The sequence below is a fragment of the Drosophila busckii genome, chromosome 3L (genome assembly GCF_011750605.1).
Source record: "Drosophila busckii strain San Diego stock center, stock number 13000-0081.31 chromosome 3L, ASM1175060v1, whole genome shotgun sequence".
NCBI classification, from domain to species: domain Eukaryota; kingdom Metazoa; phylum Arthropoda; class Insecta; order Diptera; family Drosophilidae; genus Drosophila; species Drosophila busckii.
Genome location: NC_046606.1, coordinates 851,652 through 875,252, shown reverse-complemented (window position 1 = coordinate 875,252; position 23,601 = coordinate 851,652). Strand labels below are relative to the sequence as shown.

At 37.2% G+C, this 23,601-nt stretch overlaps 1 protein-coding gene across 1 annotated transcript in view; it reads right to left on the bottom strand.

Moving 5' to 3' along the window:
• The window catches only part of LOC108598229, a 46,093-nt gene extending 33,712 nt beyond the window's left edge, over window positions 1-12,381 (bottom strand). Inside the window, 1 exon segment of the mRNA XM_033293863.1 lies at window positions 11,938-12,381. Within this exon segment, the coding sequence (XP_033149754.1) occupies window positions 11,938-12,067 (130 nt within the window). The 5' untranslated portion in view covers window positions 12,068-12,381.
• Window positions 12,382-23,601: the final 11,220 nt, after the last annotated feature.

Here is a 23,601-nt window from a genome sequence, read left to right as displayed (position 1 = left end):
CGCTGACATTAAGCAGCTGGACACGCCCACGAAGGAAACGCAAAGAAAAACTAACGAAGCAGTGACACAGTTTAAAACCTAAACATGCTCCCAAAGCAAACTGTAATTACGTCCGAAAAACATTATTATAACATGACAAAGGCAACGACAACAAGCAGCAACAAGAAAGTTGAGCTGGCAATAGTGGGCGTGGCTGTTGGGCAGTCAAATGTGCCGCCAACATGCGAAAATTTTATTTATGCACAAGCTACAAACAGACGCAAAGCGGAAATGTAAGCGAGAGAGAGCAGCAGAGTTAGAGCGGTACAGCAATAGCACAACCCTCAGCTCAGTAAAAAGTGGCACACAAATTTCCTTTTTTTTTTTTTGGGTTCAACATGTGCGCTTCATTCACATTTTGCTTTTTTGTGTGTGTGTGTGTGTGAGAATTTTTTTATATTTTATTTTTTTGCTTTTTCGTATATATGTGGCAGGTATTCTAATTCGAAAAGTAAAATTTCAGGCAAAAAAAGACCAGTTTGGGGCACACAAGTTTTGTGGACATAATTTTTTTGTGTGGCTCGGGTTATCGGCAATACACACACACACACACATTGGCTGGCTGCTTAGTTTAAAGAGTAAGGCCACCTGACACATCATAATGAAGCAATGAACTGGCTCTGAATCCTGAGCCTACTTTTAATGGAATTTGTGGTTATCGCGTCGTTTGTTTTATTTATTGAACACACACACACAGTCGCACACACATTTATAGACTGTTGGGGTTAAGATATGTATGCTCATTATTGTTATGGCCCATTGCCTGTTGTCATTACCTTAAACGCTTGACGTGGGTTAAATGTGAAAAGTTTTGTTTACCAAAATAAATATTTTTCAATCAGCCCTGAGGTTGGAGCATAGTAAATTCTAATTGTAATTGTAAATTTAAATTCGATTTGATATTAATTATGCATAGGTTAAAACTGTAGAGTCTTTTCAATAAAGCTACGAACTTTGTGCATGAAAATTGAATCGATTGATAAGCTAAAAATTTATATAAAAAATGTTGTATAGTAAGATCATTGCTGGTCTGTACCTGATGCAGGCTTAGAGTTTAAATCCATTAAAGTCTACGAATTCTAGGCATAGCAAATTTAGTGATAAGCAAAGGAAACTCTGCTGATTGCTCTGCCACAAAAAGAAGAAGAAGAAGCAGCAGCTAAAAGCGCAAGCGAAAACTGTCTAACAATACAAACACTGACAACAATAACAGAAGCTAACTGAGCAACAACTGAAGCGAGCGAGAACCCGCCAGAAGGGTTAAAGGCCACAAAAAGAAGAAGCAGCAGAAAAAAACTTGTTTTTATAGCGAGTCGAGTGTGTGCGTGTGTGTGTGTGTGGCATTAAAAAACTTGCGCGGCACTTAATACGCTTCCCTATCACAACAGAGTGAGAGCGTTAGAGTGAGAGAGAGAGAGAGAGAGCGAGTTGCAATCTGCCTCACACGCGTCTGCAGACACAACTGAAGTGCTGCTGCCTTTGTATGTGGCACGTATAAAAAAAAAAACAAACTTTTTTAATAAAAATATTAAATTTGCATATGTTGCGCCCAGACGCCAAGGCAAACTCTCTCAACACACACACACACACACATACAAAGGAGTAGACATATTGGGGTTGCCTTTGGTTACCTTTGCTGCGGCAGGAACTTGCTTTTGCCGCCGGAAGTGGTAAGGCAGAGTCGACGTCGACGTCGGCGGCAGCAGCGCAGCCAAGTGCGTTTTTATTGCCAGCTTTAGTTTTCTCTTCATTTTTTTTTCATCAAGCACGCTATTCCCCAGACGTTTATGACGCCCCCCCCAACTGCTTCACCTGCCTGTTGTTGCAGCAGCAGCTTCGGGGCACTCACCAAAAATTAAGTTCAAGTGCGCACTGTTGCAAGTGCGGAAAACACTTTTCGGCGGTTGCAAGTTCTGACGGCTTAAGCGCTGATTAAGCAGCACAAAGCTAAACTCGACTCAAAAGTTATACAAATTTAATTAGGACTTGGCTGCTGTTGCGTAACATAAATATTTAGCTCAAGTCTCGCATGTGCAAGGCTTTCGTTGCTTGTGGTTGGGTACTGATACTTATGGGGGTCACTGTTGTCCCACAAAAATGTCTGGCGATAAGCAAAAAGCCGCTTACGACTTGGCCAACAAAAGAGCGAGAGAGCAAGAGTTATATTTTTGCTGTCAATTTCTGTTTGACAGTATTAAATGTTGCACCCGACTACTATATATAGCCACTATATATGAATGTATGTGTACACTTCTGTTGTGGTTTTGGCCTTTGACAAAAAACTATAAGCGCTTTAACAGTTAAGTTAAGGATTTGTGCAGCAGTAACTTTAATTGAAACGCTTGCAAGCGCATGAAATTGATTTATAAACAAATCACTAAGACGCTTGAGAGTTTCAAAAATGCTGAAGAATGTCAAAGAGTTTGCTTTAGACTCTGTTAGAGAATAAAGCTTAACAGCAGCTTAGCAGAACCTTAACATATGTTAGTCTAATGAAAGTTGAAGTTGAGGAAATTGAGTTATATAAATGAATGAACGCTCAAGTTTAATGAACTAATAACTGAGCATTAATAATAGTGAAGCGCACTTTACTTTAATTTAGCTCTAAGCACAGCAATTCAATTAATAATAAATAATATCAGTAAATAATAACAGCAGCTTAACAGAGAGAGTTGAGAGTTCAACACAAGAAGATAGTCGCAAAATATAAATGAGTCGCAATAAAAATAGTGAAAAACGCTTTAACTTTTAACTATTATTAACAATTGTATTAATAATAAATAATGTGATCACTGCTATAAATAAAGTTCTATCTCTCTCTATCTCTCTCTATCTCTCTCTATCTCTCTCTCTATCTCTCTTTCTCTCTCTATCTATCTCTCTCTATCTCTCTCTCTCTCTCTCACTCTCTTTGTTGCAAGCTGCTTGCATTTTACTTTCACCTGCCACATTTACAACATTTACTTTGCTTAACGCGCTTTAGCATTTTGCTATGTAAATCACACAACCTGCGCTAATTTAATAAATAATTCCATTATGCAGTTGTTTAAAAAAAAGTAAACAACAAAATACACGCACTGACTTGACAACTTTATGCGCAACAACTTTTTTGCGCTCTCTCTCGCTCTTGTTGCTGCTGCTGCTTATAAATAAAAGTTTCTTACTGTAATAAAGCATTACACATTATAATGATGGGAACATGTTACTGCAACAGCAACAGTAACAACAACAACATAACTAACAACAGCAGCAAGCAAAATGTTGTCAACAAAAAGTTTTGCGAGCAAGCGAGATGCCAATAGGCAAAAAAGTTTTCATCATCATCAAACTGTGCTCAGGCCTAATTTAAATGTGTTTGAACTTTTTCTTATTTCGTTGCTGTGATATTTTATTTACATATACAAAACGAGAAAACTTCTTAGTCAGCTTATGTGTGAAGCATATTTTTGTGAGAAAATAAAAGATTTGCAGCAGCTTTAAGTTTTAGCATATGCAAACTTTTTGAGTAAACAGCAAGTTTCAGTTTTCAGTATTTTTTTTTATCATGTTGGGCATTAATGCAAATATAAGCTGGCCACACCCACACACACTGCAGCCAAGTTGTACAAATTACAAATTGAGAGCGCTGTGTGTGTGTGTGTGTGTGTGTGTCAACAGCAGCGTGTTGACCTCAAGCTAAAGTTGAATGCAGAGTTAACTTTCAACTTGAAACTCGCTGCTAAGTTTTTAAGTTCCTAAGTACATATATCACCTGCAACGTCTCAAGTGTGTGTGTGGCAAGAACCGCAACAAATGGTCGAGAGCGGCAAGCCAAGCCCAGCTTAGGGCCAACAACAAGTAATGCAAGCAAGCCAAATGATTCGCACAAGCGGCATCGCCGCTAAATAAATAGACTTGTGGCAGCATAATCCGCAAGCTCTAAGATGCGTCATGATGCGGCTATAATTAACTTGCAGCAAATACGCGCGTGGCGTGGCGTGGCGCATGCACTTGCCACAACTTGCAGCAATCAAGTGGCAGGCATTAATAAAAAACAAACAAATTCAAATTTGCTTTTAGCTTTAAAGTGCGTGCGCTACTTTGTCTAGCAATTTAGTTAAAAATAGCAGCGTGCGCATATTACGCATACGTCATGTGAGTCACAGCTAAAGTATTTGGAATTGAAATTAAATTATCTAACGCAAGCTGAACAATTGTTAATTACAGTAAGTTGTTTGTTATGCTAACTAATTACCTATGAATTTTTTTTATACAATTTTTTAACAGCTTTGAATTTGATTAACTGTTTTACTATGTTCAGTTTCTTTTTCAACATTTATTATGGCATTTTTGATTTGTAATCAGTGCAAACAGTCAGAGAGTATCAGTATCAGTTTTCATCATTAGTCATTCAGTAACATAATCCATACTTTTGCTACAACTTCTTACGGCAAACTGTTCGTCCGTCTGTTGGGCTATTGATCAACCCACTTTACTTTGCATTTGCATTTGCGTCGCTTGCCTGTCATAAATCAGTTTCGCTTTGGAGTCGACCCCTTTTCAAACTTATGGCAACAACAAAAAGAACAAGCGAACCCTTTTCTAGTAATACAATACCCCACAGCTGACTGACTAACTAAGCTCGAGACGAGTAGAGCTACGCACATGCCAAAAAGGCAACAGCCAAAGGCTTGGCAAATCAATGAGCAGCAACTATTTGCAACAGTTGCAAGCACACAGTTGGTGCAGCTTGTTGTTGTTGTTTTTTGAAAGTGAAATTCGATGCCACACGCGTTTATGTGACACTGCTGCTGTTGCACATTGCTAACTGGACTGCACTTGTTTCGTATGGCTTCCATTAAAGCTTCCTTTAGCACTGGCGACGCTTCCTCTGCTACAAAAATCTCGCCTAACGAGTCACTTAGTTTTTTATATTAATAAATAAATTTTAAATATTTTTTTAGTTGAGAGCTAAACGTTGCTATCAAATTACAACGTTTTGGATACTTTGCACACATAATTTGCTTCCGTTTAGCTGCTTAAGCTTAGGCTCGCAGCTGTGGCAAAGTTTTTATATAAATTTGCTACAACTTTGTTAACAAGCTGACACAAAACGTAATCAGCAACATAAAAATAACTGTTTACCCAAGTCATCAGGCTTTTGTTTTAATTTATGCATAGAAAAACGCGCAAAGTTATGCCAACCAGCGCTATGGACGGAAGGTAACAAATCTGAGCTAATGTCAACTCTGCAGCAAACGCCTCGAGAATTTGTTTAACGCGCTGCATTTAATCAATGTCAAAGCGTGGGTGTTGTTCAATATGTGGGCGTGGCACACACTCACGACTGCAGCATAACATTAGCAAATATTTGCTGCTGCACTTTGGCTGAAAAATGCAGCCATTTAACTTTGGAGTCAAGCCAGGCAGGTAAAGGAATCAGCACGACAACGACAACGAGCGAGCGCCAGCTGCGTGACTCATGCGAGAATCTCATTTTTTTTAGCCTGCAACTTTTTTAGTCCTAACTGAACGACAGCTAACCATTTAATTTGTGTGTGACACCTCGAGAGCGAGACAGACAGAGACAATGAGAGCGACAGAGACTGAGAGCAACTCTTGACTTTCGAGACGACAGCTGCTGCCCATGTTCGACTCGTTTGTCCAAAAAGAAGAGAAGAGAACGAAACGAAAATGAATAGTTCACTGTCAAGTAGTACAAACTAAATGACAGTTTATGCAATGTCAAGAACCTCTATATCATTTAGCCCTGGTAACTCCGCTCTGCTGCTGCTGCTGCGCCTCAAGCCAAACACAAAATGTCAGGCCACTGACAAGGCAACAAGTCAAGAGAGAGCGCACAAAAGCCAAAAGGGAACAGCAGCAGCATGACTGAAAACTAGCTACGACATTGGCTTAGCGCATAATTTGAGAATTTTCTTTGTCTATTGCTATTTTTTTTTCTTTGGGTTATTGTCCATGTCGCGGCCAAGGCATGCAACAAATTTTTAGCTTTTTATTTATATTTTTTTGCTTTTGTTACATGACAGGTTAATTCGACTGTCAGAAGTGGAATTTATCCAGTCAACCCACGCATAGCAGCAAACACCCGGAGGAGCTTCTATATACATTTTACAATTTTACGACATTCCGCTGTTGAAATTTTTTTAAAAAATTGCATAAAGAATTATTTGTGTAATGCTGCGCAAAAAAATGTGTGCAAATGAAGTCGCTATGAAAACAGTGAGGCTAGCAAGGGTTAAGGGTTTGGTTGTTGAAAATTGTTGATATCGTTGGTGTATACACCAATGCTAGTTATTGATCAATTATGACTTTAGTAAGGCCATAAAATTAATTTTAGTTTAAAAAACAAAGCAGCCGCATGTTGTTGAATTCATTGGTGAATTGCTTACAGCTTCAATTTACATTCACCAATGCATGGGTTTGTGTATGAGCTAAAATTCAAAAATATAATAAATATAAACGCTCTGCACGCTGCGAACAATACAAGTTCATTAATAAAACTCCCTGTCAATTTAGTAACTTCCATATCACTGCGACATTAAGTCAACAACGTAGTAAAACTCCCCTGTGTGTCTGTGTGTGTGTGTGTGTGTGTGTGTGTGTGGAACAAGAACACTTCATTTGTCGACAGCCTGTTGGATTTACAATAATTACACAGACTGCTGCTAAAAATCTCTAGTCAAACATTTGCACAAATCAAACTGAAAGCAATGAAAGTAGAAAATTTAAATGCAAATACACAAGAGAGCGACGATGCATGTGGATGCAAAAACTGTAGAGAAAATGCTAACGAAATATATATGCATAACAATTCTATTAATTTCTCGCCACATAAAAACTGTGCGGCGGCAGCAGCTTGTGGGGCAAGTGGCAAGCGGCAAGTTGAATTGCGTTTGCGGCTGAAATTTAGTGGATTGACTGCCGGCTCTTGCAGTGGGCCAATTTGCATATTCAATTGGCAGCAGTGACAGCATGAAGTGGAGAGCAGCAGCAGCTGCCGAGAGATAATTGTCTGGCTTGTGGATTCAGTTAGAGCTGAGGCTGAGTTGATTAGAGAATGAAGTGACTGCCAGCAGTCTACGGTCTGTCTCATTGTCTGCTCTACTGTCTTTTCGTCGCTGCTGTCTGTTTGAAGTCTGGCCAACATATCTCTGCTTAATTTGTAGAGTTTGCAATATGTTTGCTTAAGCTTTAAGCTACTTTCTTTACTCAAGTGTCTTGACCTCATTTACGTGGCTTAAGCTCGAGCAACACTCCACGCAGCCACGTTGACATCTTCACTATACTCTCTACACATTGCTACAGTTAATGCTGTTGCATAATTATGTAGAGCGTCAGAGGCAGCGCTAAGTTGGTTTCCTGCCATGTCCTGGTTGCTGGTCATGTTCACAGCTTCGCACGCCGTCTACTTAACAATTCAATCACATTTGCGCTACTTGCGCTTCCTTCTACACTTCCCACATTATAATTATCCTTGCGTTTAATTAGCGTGTTTACACACACACACACAGAGAGAGATAGAAAGTGTGTGTGAGTGAGACAGACTGTTGACCAACTGACCCGCTCGTAAATTGCTACTTTGCTAGTCTCATCCAGGCAACGACGTTCGCTTTTAATTGTCGTTAATTTTATTTTGATCAGGCAAATCTAATTGCGGTTTGATTGCCGCTCAGCTGCAAGCTTTACTTTGAGCTGACCACACACACACACACAGGCACACACACACAAACAAAGTGACAGTTTTACTTTGCGCTTTGACTTTGAGCAATTCAATTTTGTTATGGCGTTAATCAGCAATGAATTTGCTCGCTCTCTGTTGCTGATTGCGCGCTGCTTGCCGCTGGCAGCCAACAATTCAATTAGCGCTTTAATTGATTTGCGTTTCGGTATTTGTCTTAAGCCGCAGCTTGCGAACACCCAGCACCACCCACAGCAATCGAGAATGGAGCTGTCAATAGCGCGCGTCGCTTATCAAAATTGCAAGCAGCAGTCAAATTGGCATATAGAACTTTAATCTAAGTTAAATGCTAATATTAAATAAAGCTGCGTTTAAATTAAAAATTACTGCTAGGGGTTAAAAGTTGCAGAGTTATGCTTCAAGTGCTTTTAATGTTGTCAACTTGATGTACTTAAATTAGTGATTAAGAGCTGTTGACTGTTGTTTGGGGTGGGGTGGGGTTGCAATAAATTTAGTCATAACATTATTTTATCTGTTGCCAGACAAATTATATGCAACATATATGAGCAGCTTAGATTTAAAACCAGTGGAAATTTAAGCAGCAAAAGTCAAAAAGCACAAAACTCCCACACAGCGAGAATTTTATTTTATGATAACAACAGGCGCCACACACACACACACAAATGTGTGCGTGGCATAAACTGAGCATGTGATTTGTAGAAGGGAACAAAGCGCCTACACTTGTATGCGTGTGTGTGTGTGTGTGTTTATAACAATTGGCACGTGTTTCCTTAGAGTGCTCACTGTATATCTCGCTCGCTCTCTTGATTTTTACTTTGCTTTGCGTCTTATCTTGATTTGTGGCAATTGAATGTCATGTGCAGCATCAACTGACAGCATAAACATTATCAGCAACACATGCACACAAATACACACACACACACATACACTCACACTCTACTGCCAAAATGAATTGCCTGCCATCTTGCAGATACACGCTGCGATATTGTCGCGTATTTTTTTGTGTGTGACGCGTGGCTGATTTTGTATACGGATACGAATTTCCATATATATATATACATATATATAGCTGTGACTGTGTGCAAACAGCTGCTTAGCATTAGTTAGCAGCTGCTCTGTATTTGTTTTCTTATTGATTTGGCATTCAACAATTATTAAAAATTTATAAAACTTTAATTTGTGCATGCATAATTCAGTTATGCTGCCCATTAATTTATTTAATTAATATTTTATAGTCACATTTTTTTGTCTATTTGTCAGCGCAAAGCTTTTTTAAAAGTCTGACAACGCGTCTGCCGCAAACTATAAAAATAACTAAATGATATAATAGCTGCAAAAACATTTGCCTTGCTCGCTGCCACGCCCCATGTAAACTGCATTGCTTTTATTTATAGTTGTGTTCGAATTGTGTTCGCTTTCCAATTCATTTTGCACGCAATTGAGTGCAAATAGTTAAATATGAAGGCAGCGCATAAAATGTAGAAAAAAAAATGGGCAGACTTGAAAATTAAATGACGCATAAACTAAACGCATAAAAAATAAATATAAATATTTAAAAAATTTATATGCGCAGTTTATGAGTTATAAGAAAGCAAAAGAAAAATTAGACAGCAGAAGTTTTTGCAGTTAAAATTTAACTTTGCGCTAAACGTGTGAAGAATTTTAAAACTTTATGTAGAATTTATGTTGCTGTTGCTATAAAATATATTTATTGAAAAGTTTAAGTTTTTTCTTGCACATAAGCCGCATATGTGCACTGTGTGTTTAGGCCATGTGATGAAGCCAACTTGGCAGTCCTAATGTATTCCTTGTTGCTGCTGGCCGCAATCTTAAGATGACTTTCCCAGGCAGTCAAGCATGTGGTGGGTGGCCAAACACACACACACACACACACACACATATATTGTCTGCTAGAACAAAGCTGGGAAAAAATGCTTGTTGCTTGGGCTTAGCTTGGCTCGGCTTGGCGCTCTTGGTGCCGCAGGAAACATTCCGCAAATGCATTTCCCATGCACATTTTTATGCACATTTAACAAAACCGTCGCGGAAATGCATATTTAAGCCACACACACACACACATACACAAGCTGGCCGCAATTTTAATTTAATTAAATCAACAAAAAAAAGGCAGCAGCAAACAAAATGTAGCTAACAACATTTGCTTTTAATTGAACTTCATGCACCTTCACTTTCTCACACACACACACATGCACACACACACATATAATTTATTTTTTTATATTGCTGCCTTGCGTGTCACATTTCATTTCTATTGCTACGCCAGTAATAAGTTTGTTCCACATTGCTCAAGACTGCAGAGAGCTAAGTGCGCGGCCACGCCCCCTGCCTAAGCCTTTTGGCTTGTTTCTGCAGCCGTCGCCACATTAACGCTTAACAGTTTTTATTTATTTCCTTTTTTTTTCGGTTCTTTGTAATTAATGGTGTGATTTTCTTGTTGTTTCTTTAAGCTTCACTGTTATTGTTATTGTTGTTGTTGCTTTTCGTCAAGTCTTGACTGCTTTTTGTTTTGAATTTGCCTCTCCCGCTCCCACTCCCATTCGCTGGCAGCGTAATTATTATTTATTTTCAAGGGTCACTGATTTTCTTGCTTATTTTGCTTTCGTCTCTCGTTTTGCTTCAATTGAATTTTGGCGTGTGAATTTTTCATGAAAATTCGTTTTTATGGCTAAGCAGCAGCAAGTTCAACGTTCTGTGTGCAGCGGGCGTTAGAGATAAAAACTAAATGCGCTGCCACAAAATGTGGCATAAATCTTTTAATAAACTCTGTTCGAAACACACACCCAGCCACAATCATTAGGCAACATTATGTCCTTGCCCAACAAAAACATATTCAAAAGCTGCTGCTGCTGCTGCTGCTCGCTGCTGTTGTTGCAACAGTTGCATTAATTATGCATTTTACATACATGTTGCATATGCAGCATTCAATGCACTCTCCCAATCTCTCTCACTCTCTCTCTCTCATCCACACTGTTTCTAACGCTAATGAACACAACTCAGTTTTATACAGTTTGTTGCCTTTTGTTTTGGCTTACAGCTGTGCCGCTGTTTTAATTATGTTGTCGCACCAGCGATTTTTGTGATTTAGTCGTATAACAAAGTTACAAATATTTTTGGGGCACACCCGAACCAAATGTGATTGCCTTTTGTCTATGGCGCTGTCGCTGGCTATGAAATTGTAATTGCAACATGAATCAGCAGTCAAAATTACAAGCGAGCAGCGCTTTGCATATTTTCAATAATTAAGCAACTGCATTTTTTCATAAAAAGTAGTAGTCTACTGCTCTTTTTGTTGCTGCTGTTCGTTAGCCGTTCTAATTATTGCTCATAATCAATCAGCAAAGCCTAATGCTGTCTATCTTTTTTAGTACTACTACTACGTTAGCTGCTACTTTTTATACTACACAATTTTTTAGCAGCTGCTACTGACTTTGTATGGGCGTTAACAATAGTGTGGGGCGTGGCAAAAGCAGCTTACAATACAATACAATATTTTTAGAATTATTTACAGCAGTTGCAGCAAACTTGAGTAATAATTCCATGAAACTCATGAACAAAACGCACTACAAACAATTGAGAGCGACTTTAGTTACTAAACATAGAAAAGGCTATGAAGGTAAAAAAGCGAGCATATTAAACCCAGTAGAGTGTAACTATTCAGTACTTTCAATACTTGAGTGCAAGAGGTGAATAAATCCAACAATTGAGTTTCACTCTCTTATCAGCTGCTGCTCTCTCTACTTTTTAGCTTCTCTTTCTCTCTATAGCAAAAGCAGCTTTAAAAATGTATTTACAGCATTTCATACGCAACATTCTACGAACAATTGCTAAAGACTTTAACAGTGAGGGCTACCCCAATCAGAGCAGTACCTGCTCTTAATCCTCAACACTGCGTCAATACTCTAATAATAGTTGCCACTCTGCTATCAACTGCAACAATAATGAGCCTCTCCTCCCTCCCTCTCTCTCTCTCTGTGTAGTTGCAGCATTTGCTGCCATAGCAACGCCTTCATTAGTTTACAGTTCAATCGAAATTGTGCAATGGGCAATCGATAATTTGTAAAATATATAATTCAATTTGATTGTTTTTAGTGCCAAACCACAGGCAGCAATTATCAATTGCCATAATATCTTTCCATAATTATGCTAATGATATTTTATAATTTGGGCGTACTCACCTATTTGGGCGCTGACATGCGTTACAAATGCCAGGCAGAGCAGCAGCCATGTTGTTGTTGTTGTTGTTGTTGTGAATCCGTTTAGCGTTGGCTTGCTGCCGCCGCTGTGTGGTAAGCGCCTCAGCAGCATGTTGCCAGTGTTGTTGTTGTTGTTGTGTATGTTGCCAGCTCGTTAGACGCAATGTTGCCAATAGCAGTAGCTGTTATAATTTAGATTTGTTTTGCCTGCAACTTGCCACGCACATTCAAAGCGGCTTGGAGCGTATTGTACGTCGTTCGTTCGTTTGTTTGTCAGTTCTTCAGTTCTTCAGTTGTTGCTGTTGTTGCGTCGCTTTGGCATTTAGTTGTTGTTGTTCCTTGTTTACAATTTCATTTCGTTTCACACTGCTTTTTACACTAGATGATTTCTTTTTCCTTTGTTGTTGTGGCTTTTGTTTTTTAACAAACTTTGGTATTAAATTTCAATCATTGAACATTTTTGCAATTGGCGTCTGCAAAGAGAGAAATTGAAATAAAGTAAATTATAGTATAATAAAAAACAATGCTATGCAATCAGCGTTAAATTGTAAGATATGTGCTTTAAAATTCTCAATTTTGTATGTATGAGCTTTAGTTTAGTTTACTTGCTGCATGTTGCACTAATTATTGCTATTAAGTATTTAATATTTATTTAATGTATTATGCTTTAAGCTCATTTTTTATATTTGTTGTAATACAATATACAGTTAGACAAACGTTTGCAGCAGCTCATATTCAAACGTTCTACTGTCATTGATATAGACGCATGTCATGTGATTATAGCTTTCAAATTATATTTTTTTTTTTGTTCACACATATTTTATTTTATGTCATTGATACGTTTCGTATTTTTCGAATCAATTTAATAGCTTCGATTACACATTTCTTTGAGTTTGCAATATCTGGGACGACGAAATTTGTCTGTTTATTTGTTGTGCAAGATTAAAAGCTAGCAGAGATAACATTATATATATATTGCCGTTTAATTTCCTAAAAGTATGCTTTATAACATTTTGCAATTTATTTGCAACTGTTTTTTTATAGCATATATATATTATATATATATTTGTATAGCCAGTAGAACTTTGTGTGGCCAGTCACTTATTGATTTCGTTGAAGGCCAAGCACACACATACACGGCGTATGCGCAATATTTGCCTTTTGGCACTTTGGCCAAAGCATAGAGCAGCAAGCAAAATAAATAAATAGCACAGCAAGCGCAACAACAACAACAACAGCAACAAATAATATTAACCAAAACTAAGCCAAAATATTGTTGATGAAAACGTGACTGGACACATTGAGTGACCCAAGCAAATATATATATATAGAATATATATAGAGAGCAAGGCTATGTGTTTGCTCATTGCTTTCTGACGTTTTATTGCAAACTTATGCCCTTCAGTTTGTTTGCCTACACTATAACTCTGGATATATGTGCGATTATATTCAACCCCAACTGCAGTCTAAACTGTCATAGAAACTTTTTGCAAAATCTTACAAAACTTGTCAAAACAAAACACATTTAATTGGCATAAGTCGCACTTAAATAATGCAACTTGTATTCAAAGCTGTCGCAAAAGTGTGTGGCATTCATAAATTTAAAACTATAGCAGCTCAGCTCAGCTTTAAGTGTTGCTTTAAATGCTTGTCAGAGCAGTTGCCAACTGCCATGCTCAACTTAACTAGCTGTCTATTTGCTGTAATTCCTCGCTGCTGCTTCAGTTTGGGGCATGCGTTTGATTGACAGCCGCTTTAGCTACTAGAAGAGCTTGGCTCATGCCATTAATCAGCTTAAACAGCTGGCGCGCGTGCGAAATTAAAATATCTTCAGCTATCAAATTGCAGCAGCAGTTCAAGCAACTTGAATTTGCAGTGCCAATTTTTGATTTATTTTTGATTCTTTTTTGTTTGGCTCTCCCACTTAATTTCCCGTTTTGTGTGTTTGTTTCTCATTTCATTACGACATTGTTTGCTTTTGCTCTCTACCTTGTTTTCTAGTTTCTCATTTGGCCTTGTGGTCATTCAACTGAAGGAGAGCGCAAAAAACAAAGTACATAAAAAAATTATTTGATATTTGCCTGGCGACGTTTCTTGCTTTTCTTTCTGTTCTGTTCTTGCTGCTTATACTTTGCTAAATGGCTTTTGTATGCATATGCTGTATGCCTGAATACACAAACACACGCACACACACGCATACACATGGAGTGAGCTGTGTATGTGTGCGTGAGAAATTAGGCAGAAACATATTTAAGGCGATTTTCTTGATGAGATATCGTTTATTTTTGGTTACGTTAATGAACAGTCAGCAAGTCTCGCAGCAGCTGCAACAAAAGTCGCTCACAGCCGACAGTCTAATAGCCTGTAATCAAATTTATTTAGAGCGTTTGCTTTATATATAAATATCTATTAAATAATTTATTCACTAAATCTGTTTCATTTTAAATGTTTAGATCCATCTTTCAACTAATTCTAACTCAACTTAACAGACCGCTTCGTCTTTTTTTCTACAGCGTCTCTTCATCTCGAAGCAGCATCTTTACATTTTGACATTTTACTCATCATTTGGGAGCTTAACTTTGGCACTTGTAGTCAAATAGCTGCATATTAAGCATACGCCATGTTGATAAGCACATTAAGCGCACATTGGGGGGCGCGCACTGTTTTATTATTGAACTCTAGCGCAGTTTTATCTAACGCAGTGTAAAATACATTGCTTAAGTTTGCCGCATTTTGCACTGCTGTGAATTTCAACTGTCAAAAGCATTTCTTTTTATTTAAGCTGCGCTTTCACCCGCAGTTATTTCTTATCAATGGCAATGGCATTTTAAATACCTGTCTGCGACATTAAACGCCGCATTTATGCGCTGGGAAAAGTGCAACAGTTAACAAACAAAGGCGAGCCGCAAGCTTAATTGCCAGCGCGTTGATTTAAATGATACAAGCAAATGCTACTTTTTGCTTTTTACTTCAATTAAAGCGTAGTGTGCGCATAAATCTTTGCTGTAACTATAAATATGTTGCCTGAGTTATGGTTATGGCCAACGAAAGGCGTCAAAACGAGCTGGCAACACGTAAGCGTCGCATTAAAGTCGCGCTGCTCACATTCATAATTTGCAACAAGGATCTGCAGGATCCGCCCCACATTGGCCACAGCATAACGTCGAAGTGGTCTAAGCTAAAAAGCAGTTGGCCGACCATTTGTTGTGTGTTCTGTTCCAAAGACAAACCCATAAAAATGTCACAATTCATCAACGCCACTAAGTAGTTTCGTATTTTATAATGTCCGGCAAACTTTTTTTTGCAGCTACTGTTTTTATTTTTGAGCGAGCCTGGCAAACAACAAAAGTTGGCTAGAAATTTTTGCGCGGCGCTTTTAGCGTGACCTCAGCTAGTTGACGTTTTTTTTAACGGCTTTGCCTGATTTTTATTGTTGTGGCTTTGCCAAAAAAAAAAATGCTGTGAGCTCTGCTTGGCCAAAAGTCTAACAAACGACATGAGCTTAGGCCCCAACATAAGCGACGCCTCTGCAATGACATTTGCTCAAATAAAATATATTATGCTGTATGGACTAATGCGTTTGCATAATATTTGAAGTGGCTAAAAATAAACAAATGCCCCTGCGAAATAAAAATATCAAAGCCCAGTGGCTATGACTTGTGCTTGACTTTAAGAGCAAAGCTTACATTGAAATAATTCTAAGCATATATACGCCCCCAACTCTCAGCTGTCATTATCAAAGTTTTATGCATCATAAATTTCAACTTTATAATTGACTTGCTTAACAATTAAGCGAGCTATGCGCTCAACTTAAACAATTTGCGCTGGCCTCAAAAACAAAATGGCGTCGCTTGTGTTAAACAATATTGTTTATATGTATATCGATGGCTTAGCAGCAAAGTCACCAAACAAAAGCGCACAAAAACCAAAAAAAAAAGGGGAAAATAATAATAATAAAAATAAACAAAATAAAGTGTGAGAGCGGCGTCACATTCGTACGCGCAGGCAAAGTGTCTGCAAAGCTTTTAACAATTTTTTTTCGTTTGCTTTTTATTAAAATGCATTTATAGCTCAGCTTGCTTGGCTGTGTTTCTTTTTTTTTTCACTCATGCAATACAGTTTGCTATTTTCTCTTATATGCCGCACTTTTTTTTTTTTGTTATGCTGTTTACGCCATTTTAACTTGAATGCTATTGTTGTTGTTGTGTGCGACAGTAAGTGTCTATGTGTGTGTCTGTGTGTGTGTGGCAAAAGTGAAATGGTTATCGCGCTTGTTTGATTTAATTTATTGGCTTAGCGCCATTGTGGCCTGATGTGCAACACTTTACACAACACTTTTTTTTTTCAACACTATGTTAAGTGACTACGAGAGAGACCCGGAGAGAGAGAGAGGATAAGCTTGTATGTGTGTGCTGGGCCACCATAGTGGCTTTTTGGGCGCTTGCAGTCAATCTACTCAGCGCTTGGACTTTACGGTTTGTTGCTTGCCACTTGTTTTTATTTTTATAAAATTATTTTATTTTTTTTTTTTTGGCTGTTGGCGCTGATAAAAGCTGCTGATTGCTGGCTTGTCTTGTGGCACTGCTGACTTTATATATATGCTTAGTATATTTGAAGTTGTTGCTGTCTTATTTAACATGCTGTTTAAATTTAAGCAGCCTCTTAAAAGCAGCAACTCAATTAATTAAAATTTGTAATTTAATTGTTTCTTTTTTTTGTGTTCAAAACCAACCCCATCAATCAACAACAAAGACAGCAGCAACCCTCTGTAGCGAAAAACACTTAGTGCTCGTCTCTAGACATTTGGCCAAGTGTGTTAAGAAGTTGTTTGAAATAAATTACAAAATTTGTAATAAACAAATTGCAGCTGATTAAAGTTGAAAATTTAAGTGGCTCGACAGCTTGTCAAAATATTTTTTATACATTAGGCTGTCGCATCGATTTCACGTAGATCCCTGGAGCATTCACTAACTTTACCTTACCAGCCGCCGCCAACATTTTCGACTCTAATTTTAATGTTGTACGCACTTAGCGTTATTTACGTGGCATACATTAAGGCGCTGCCGCGCTACATATATAGTCGAGAAAGCTCAATCGCATGTCAAGTCATTGAAAGTTTGATTCGGCAGCCTGTAAACACCAGAATAACAAAAAAACAGTCGCCAAGTCACGCACACACACACACAACAGACACATGTCACAACGCGTAAGAGCGTTGGCTTGAGGTGGGTTAAGAGGGTGGGTTGGGGCATGTAGATTGCTATTTGCTTGCCCTTCGCTGACATTTGCTGCCAAAAGTTGATATTATTAATTTACAATGCGTACATGCAAGGGAATTTCAGTTCAAGTAAACCACACACACACACACATGAACACACACATACGCACACACGTATTGCAGGCCATAAACATAAAAATCATTTTATTGCGCTACGCAATTTCATTATATAGGATTTTATTGTAATCTCTCCCCATAGAGCTTGAAGTTTCTCTCCCCAGCAATTGACACTTGGCAGTTCGTCTAATTAGTTCGAGCTCAACTTTTAGCAATTTAACTAATTAATTTCACTTTATTTGCCAAAATACTCCCAAGTGTACTCAAAACTTTGCGTGTGTCGCAGTTTAAGGCCAAATATAATGTATAAATGCTTAGAGCGCTGACAAATCCCTCAAGTCCCAAATGTAAAAAATTAAAGTATGGTGTGACTTTTTTTTCTTTTGCTCGCTTGCACATAAATTTAGATTAGAAAAGGGTGCATGCCTGACGTAAATTCATCAACGTGTGTTGTGTATCAACGCACACCATCAAGTTTGCAAAAAAAAATAAATAAAAAGCGACAAAAATACATAAAAAATATATATGTATGAGAATTATGTGGCAATGCTTAAAACAGAACAAACAAACTAAATAAAAAGCGAGCATGATATATGCATGACGTGTGTGTGTAAGTGTGTGTGAGTGTGTGTGTGGTTAACAATTTGCGTGTGTTTCGCTTTTAATACGCTTACTACTATTTTTATTTAACCTATGCTGGGTGTCGACTCGACACTTGCCAAATGAGCACAACGCTGTCTTAACAGCGAAGTCTAAGCAAATGTTCGTGGCATTAATGTGAGTAAGTTGATAAGAAAACAACTTTATAGTTGGTATATGTAAAGTAGTTTCGATAATATAATCATAATATATGAAAAATTCTAAGCATATTTACATATAAATCTTAAAATATTCCATTAAAATTAAATGCAAAAATGAAAACGAACTTAAAACAGTCTGAAGTAGAGCAGCTGGCTATAGATTCGATATTAACAATCGAATTAATCTTTAAGAATACCAAAGCGTCACTTTTTGTAAAACTGTGAATAGCAACAAAAGGTCAAAAAAGTAAACAGCTACATGTTTAATACTCTATTACTATAACTTATTGTAATAAAACCTAAAGAACGCCTTCACAACTATTTTATTTTTCATTTTCATGGCAAATTGTTCTCAACCCATCAAATCAACTCACCACTAATGTATATATTAAAACTTTTTCGTACTACGAATTTAATCAGTGAGCTGCGCTGCCTTTTAGTTAAATTGATTAAATGTGCAGTTTGAAATGCAGAAAAAGTTGACAGTACCAGAACAAAACTTCTACAGTGTTCACTGCTAACAAAAGCAGACAAAAGCGAGTGAGAGTGACTTTAATATAATAGCCAGACTGTTGTTGGCCACAATCTCACTTCCCCTTTTGGGTTTAGTTGGTTGACAAATAAAACTAGCACTGACAGCTGTATAGGCCTCATGCCTTTCATCTAACTGTCGTCTAACGCCAAAATATGAACGTTATGAAGTATGGCAGCTGTACTTTGTGAAATTATTCATTATTTTTTTTTGCTTTTTGTGTTGATTGTCTTTATGTTTGTTTGGCGGCGGCGGCGGCGCCTTTGTTTATGCAGCAATTTATGACATGCAAAGCGACAGCAACAAACAAATCCACACACACACACATACACATGCATACACGTGGGCAAGGACAATGACCAAACATGAGCTGACCCCCAACGCCATAATGCGTTGAGCAAATATTTATGCGGTTCATATATGAGAGAGCTTTATAGCTGAGGCTTCAAAGTTGTTGCGCCGACATATATAAATATATATATGTATATATATATGGAATGTTTACAGACATTATTACGTTTGTTTCAATACTGCTGTTGTTTAATTAGTTGGCCGCAAGCAAAAACATACACTGGGCTATAGACAGGTCTTTGACAAGCGCATTAATTGCTTTTTTATTTGCCTTGCCTTTTATCGCATACAACATAACATAAGTTAACAAATGTCGTAGTTGTTGTTGCTGTTGCTGTTGCTGTTGTGTGAGTTCAATAAATAGTTATGGCAATCAATTAAAATCAATGTATTTATTTAACAATGCTGTGGTTACAACAAGCGGCAGCAAAAAGAAAATATTATTTTATATTTTGTACGAGTCTCAGAGCATAAAAACCACTTTGATAAAGAAAATATGCCTCAAAGCAAAATCAGCTTGCGCGCTTTTTAATATTAATATACAGTAAAATTTTGTGTTTTCAATTTGGGTACTAGAGTCGCAACTGCTACGCCCTTGCAGGTGTTTGCTTCATTGTTTATTTTGCATTTACCTTCAACTGGCATATATATATGTATATATCCATAGCTTAGCTCGAACTAAACTGCTGTGCAGTCAGCTCTTAAGCTTGTACCTTACTTGACCTTTGAGTTATTTGACCTTACTCATGCGCTTGATTGATTGCAAAAACGAAATAAAATACAATGAAAAAATAGCAGCCGACTGCGTAGCACTCTGTACATATTAAGCTGCTGATTTGGCTGCATTAGCAGTCACTTGTGTATTTTTTTCTACAGCGTCTAAGCAGCAGTCCAGCTTAGACTACCTTGAAGTATGCTACAATTTACCAATCAAAAATCAACTGTGCACTTGAGAGCGGCGCACAACTCTTAGACTCAGACTCGAGTCCAAGCTCTATGCAAGTTTACTTTGTTGTAATTGTAACAAATGAAGCGAATACACCGAGCATACATTTTATATTTTTTTTTAGAATTGTAGCTTTTTGTAATGAAGTCGTTATTGAGCTTCTTGGCAAGTGGTCTGCGCTCTCTCTCTCTCTCTTTTGATGATTTGTTTTGCTTGCTATGCGCTTAACAATTGAAGCTCATCAAATGTTCAATTTAATTGTAAGTTACATTATAAAGTTCGCTCTTGCTTGTTCGCTCTATTTCTCATTTGCATATAAATCCATAAAACTGCAAATAATTTGATTGCTATTTGCTGCGCTCTCTCTCTCTCGCACGCGCTGCATATGATTTATAATTTGAAATTTATCATTTCGAGCATAAATTACATTATTTATTATTGTGCATAAATTTTTGTGCATATATTTGTTACAATTATGCCAATAATTTATAAAAGAAGATTTTGATTGTTTGCTACATAAACAATTATAATTTATTATATTACTGTAAATATATAATGTAGCCCAAATAACTCTAATTACGTATTATTAGAATGCTATTTGTTCTATTGTTTAATTCTGTTAATGAGCTGTTATTTAATTAAATCCCAATTGCTTTTTTATAGCTATAACTGCAATAATTTATTTTAAGCTGCATTTAAAGCTTTGTTTTATTTATCCCAAGCACAGTCAAATTTCTCCAACTCATATATCTCAACTAAAACTAAGCCTAAATTCCAGGCATACCAATTGCCGCTTACCCACTTAACTAACAACGCACGTAGCAGACATTACACGCACCTCTACTCATAAGTTTGCGCTCTCTTTCTATATGTATTACTCTCTCACACGCACACATGTCCAACGAAGCGTATAATTCGCAATTTAAATTTTTTTTTGAAATAATGTCTATCCCATTGTTTTGTTTTCGTATTCAAAAACACAGCAAACTTAAAATTGAAATGTAAAAAAGACCGTTAAAAAAAGAGAACAGAGGACTGCAGTTCAGGAAGCGAAACTGAGAGACGAGCAGAGGGTCAGCGAGCAGGTTTAGGCCAAACCAGTCGGCCTGTCTATATGACAGGTTACCCAGAGGCCGTTCAGGTTACCAACATCACACACACACACACACACACGTGCACTTGTCTCTCGTTTTGCTCCAGCAGCGCTAACGTAGCAGCCGGCGGCGTCGTCGTCGTCGTTGTCCGCGTCGTCGCATGTGGTCATTAAAGGAATTTCCGTTGTGGCCATCGAACCGTGAATTAAAATGTGCACAAATACGTTTTTTTGTTGTTGTTGTTGTAGTCAGAAAGGAAGCTACTGGCCAGCATAATATTCGTTTTGTTTTCAAAAATTATTATGAAAATTGTTTCTGGCTTGATTTGTGGCTGCAGCTTGTCTGCATTTGAATATTGTTCGTGTTGTGAGTTAAACAGGTGGATGGGCAATGTAATTATTTTTAGAGGGTGTTTTTAAAATGAAATATTTCAAATATTATTGCAGCTTGCAGCTTGAACAAGCAATTGAGTCATATGCAATTTTTAGAATTATGTTTGCAATTGTTTTCTTTAATATTTTGGCATTTTTGCTAATTTAAATTATTTATTGTACAAATTCTTTGCACTAAGCAACGTTTAGTTGCTAATTATTGAATATAAATTTTAATCACGCACTTTTATTTTTTTTAAAATTATTTCGGGCCCACTACTTAAATGTCATTGCTAGCTATAGATTGATTTATAGCTAAAATCTGCTTGGTATTTATATTCCGTAACTACATCTGCTCATCATTCATAGCACACATGCAAATGCTTTAGAGTTCAGTCAGTCTAGTCTTTAGTTTTAATGTTGTCTCTCGCTATAATTTAATGTTCAATAAGCAAATAGCAACAACAACTTGTGTGTGTGTTTAATTTTTACTTTTGCTTTATATATGCATGACACATTTTGTGCATGAGTTATATGCAAAATCAACAACAACAACAATAAGAGCAACAACAATAAAAACAAAAAGCCAATGCGCGCTATTTTTAAAACCGTTAGGCGGCTATGATATAATTTGGCCGATTTGCTTAGCCGGCGATTTTTCATATACTATATAAAATATATATGCCACACATATGTACAGCATATATATATAAAAGTTGGCTTTTTTTGTATATATCATTCTATATAAACATTTTATTTTCGTTTTCGCTTTTAGCGCACAAAATATTTTCAACATTTGCTCATTACAAAAAAAAAAAGAAATAATGTTTAAAACTCAATATATTCGCTTTTGCGTGTGTGACAACATTTTTATGCGTTCGATTTACTGTGTGTGCTATAAATTTATGTTTAAATTTAATGTGGCGCTTTTTACAAGGCAAAACCACCAAATGCTTAAGGTCGCATTTTTATTTATTTAATTTCTTTTTTGACAGAACTTTTGGACAAACGAAACAAGCACCGGAAACAGTACTCAAGGTTAAAGTTGTTGAAAAGAAAAGTTAAAATTTGTCTTTGCTACAATAAAAAATATCATTTATATATATTTAGCTCTTTTGTTTTAATTTATGTGCTATCCTGTTTACAAAAGGCTTAAGCAAAAAATTCTTTGCGCTTATTTATTTATGCCAATTATTAATAATTTTGCATTTTAATTATTAATAAGCAAAATTATGACGCGCCACAAATTCATTTAATTTATTTATGCCAATTATTAATAATATTTCATTTTAATCAAAATTATGACGCGTTTTCTATTTCTCAAATTGTATCACCAATTATTTTTTTTTCTTTTTTTGATTGCCTTACTTTTTCACATTTGCTGTTAGTTGCAAAAAATTTTCTTTAGCATATAATTTATTTTACTTTTAGTTCACACGCGCTGTTTGCTGTTTCTGTTGTTGGCCTGGCCAAAACGACAAACAACCTCAGATATTCGTATCGAGTTTGATTTTGCGGTCGTATGTTAAGACGAGAGCGCGCGCGCTTTTGGGATTGGGGAATCGTCCACGTACACGACGCACGACGTTCAAAATGAAACTGAAATCCACTTGATGGTTGCAAAGCCAGCAACGACGCTAGCGTCGGCAGCAGCAGCAGCAGTGGCAGCTGCGTTGGCAGCAGTGGCAGCAGCAAAAGCCACCCTTAAGTGCCGCGTATTGTTGCCGGCTGCGTTGGCGTTGCTGCTGACGTAGCCGCCAACGTTAACTTGTCTTACAGCTGACGTTGCTGTTGTTGTTGTTGTTGTTGTTGTTGTTGGTGAGCATGTAAATGTGAATATGTGAATATGAATGTAATTGTGACTGTGACTGTGACTGTGACTCTGACTGTGACTACGAGTATAGACTTTTTGTTCTGGTCAAGTGTTTTTTTTTCTTTCTTTTCTATCTCGTGCCAAGACCGCCAATGGGCCACATGTTTTCCATCTATTTGTGTGTAGACTTTTTGCTGCCGCCAACGCTCTCTTGCCATAAATTTGAATTTGGCAGCCGTTTCCTTTTTGACTGGATTTTTGAATTTTTCATTGCGCTGTTGTGCTTGGCGATTTCTTTTTACAGCTGCGCATAATTGTATTACTTGATCTTTTGCGACTTATGCATGAAATATGTTTTGCTTTTTACGGCCCCCAATTCAATTCAATTCAATTGTTTGGCTTAT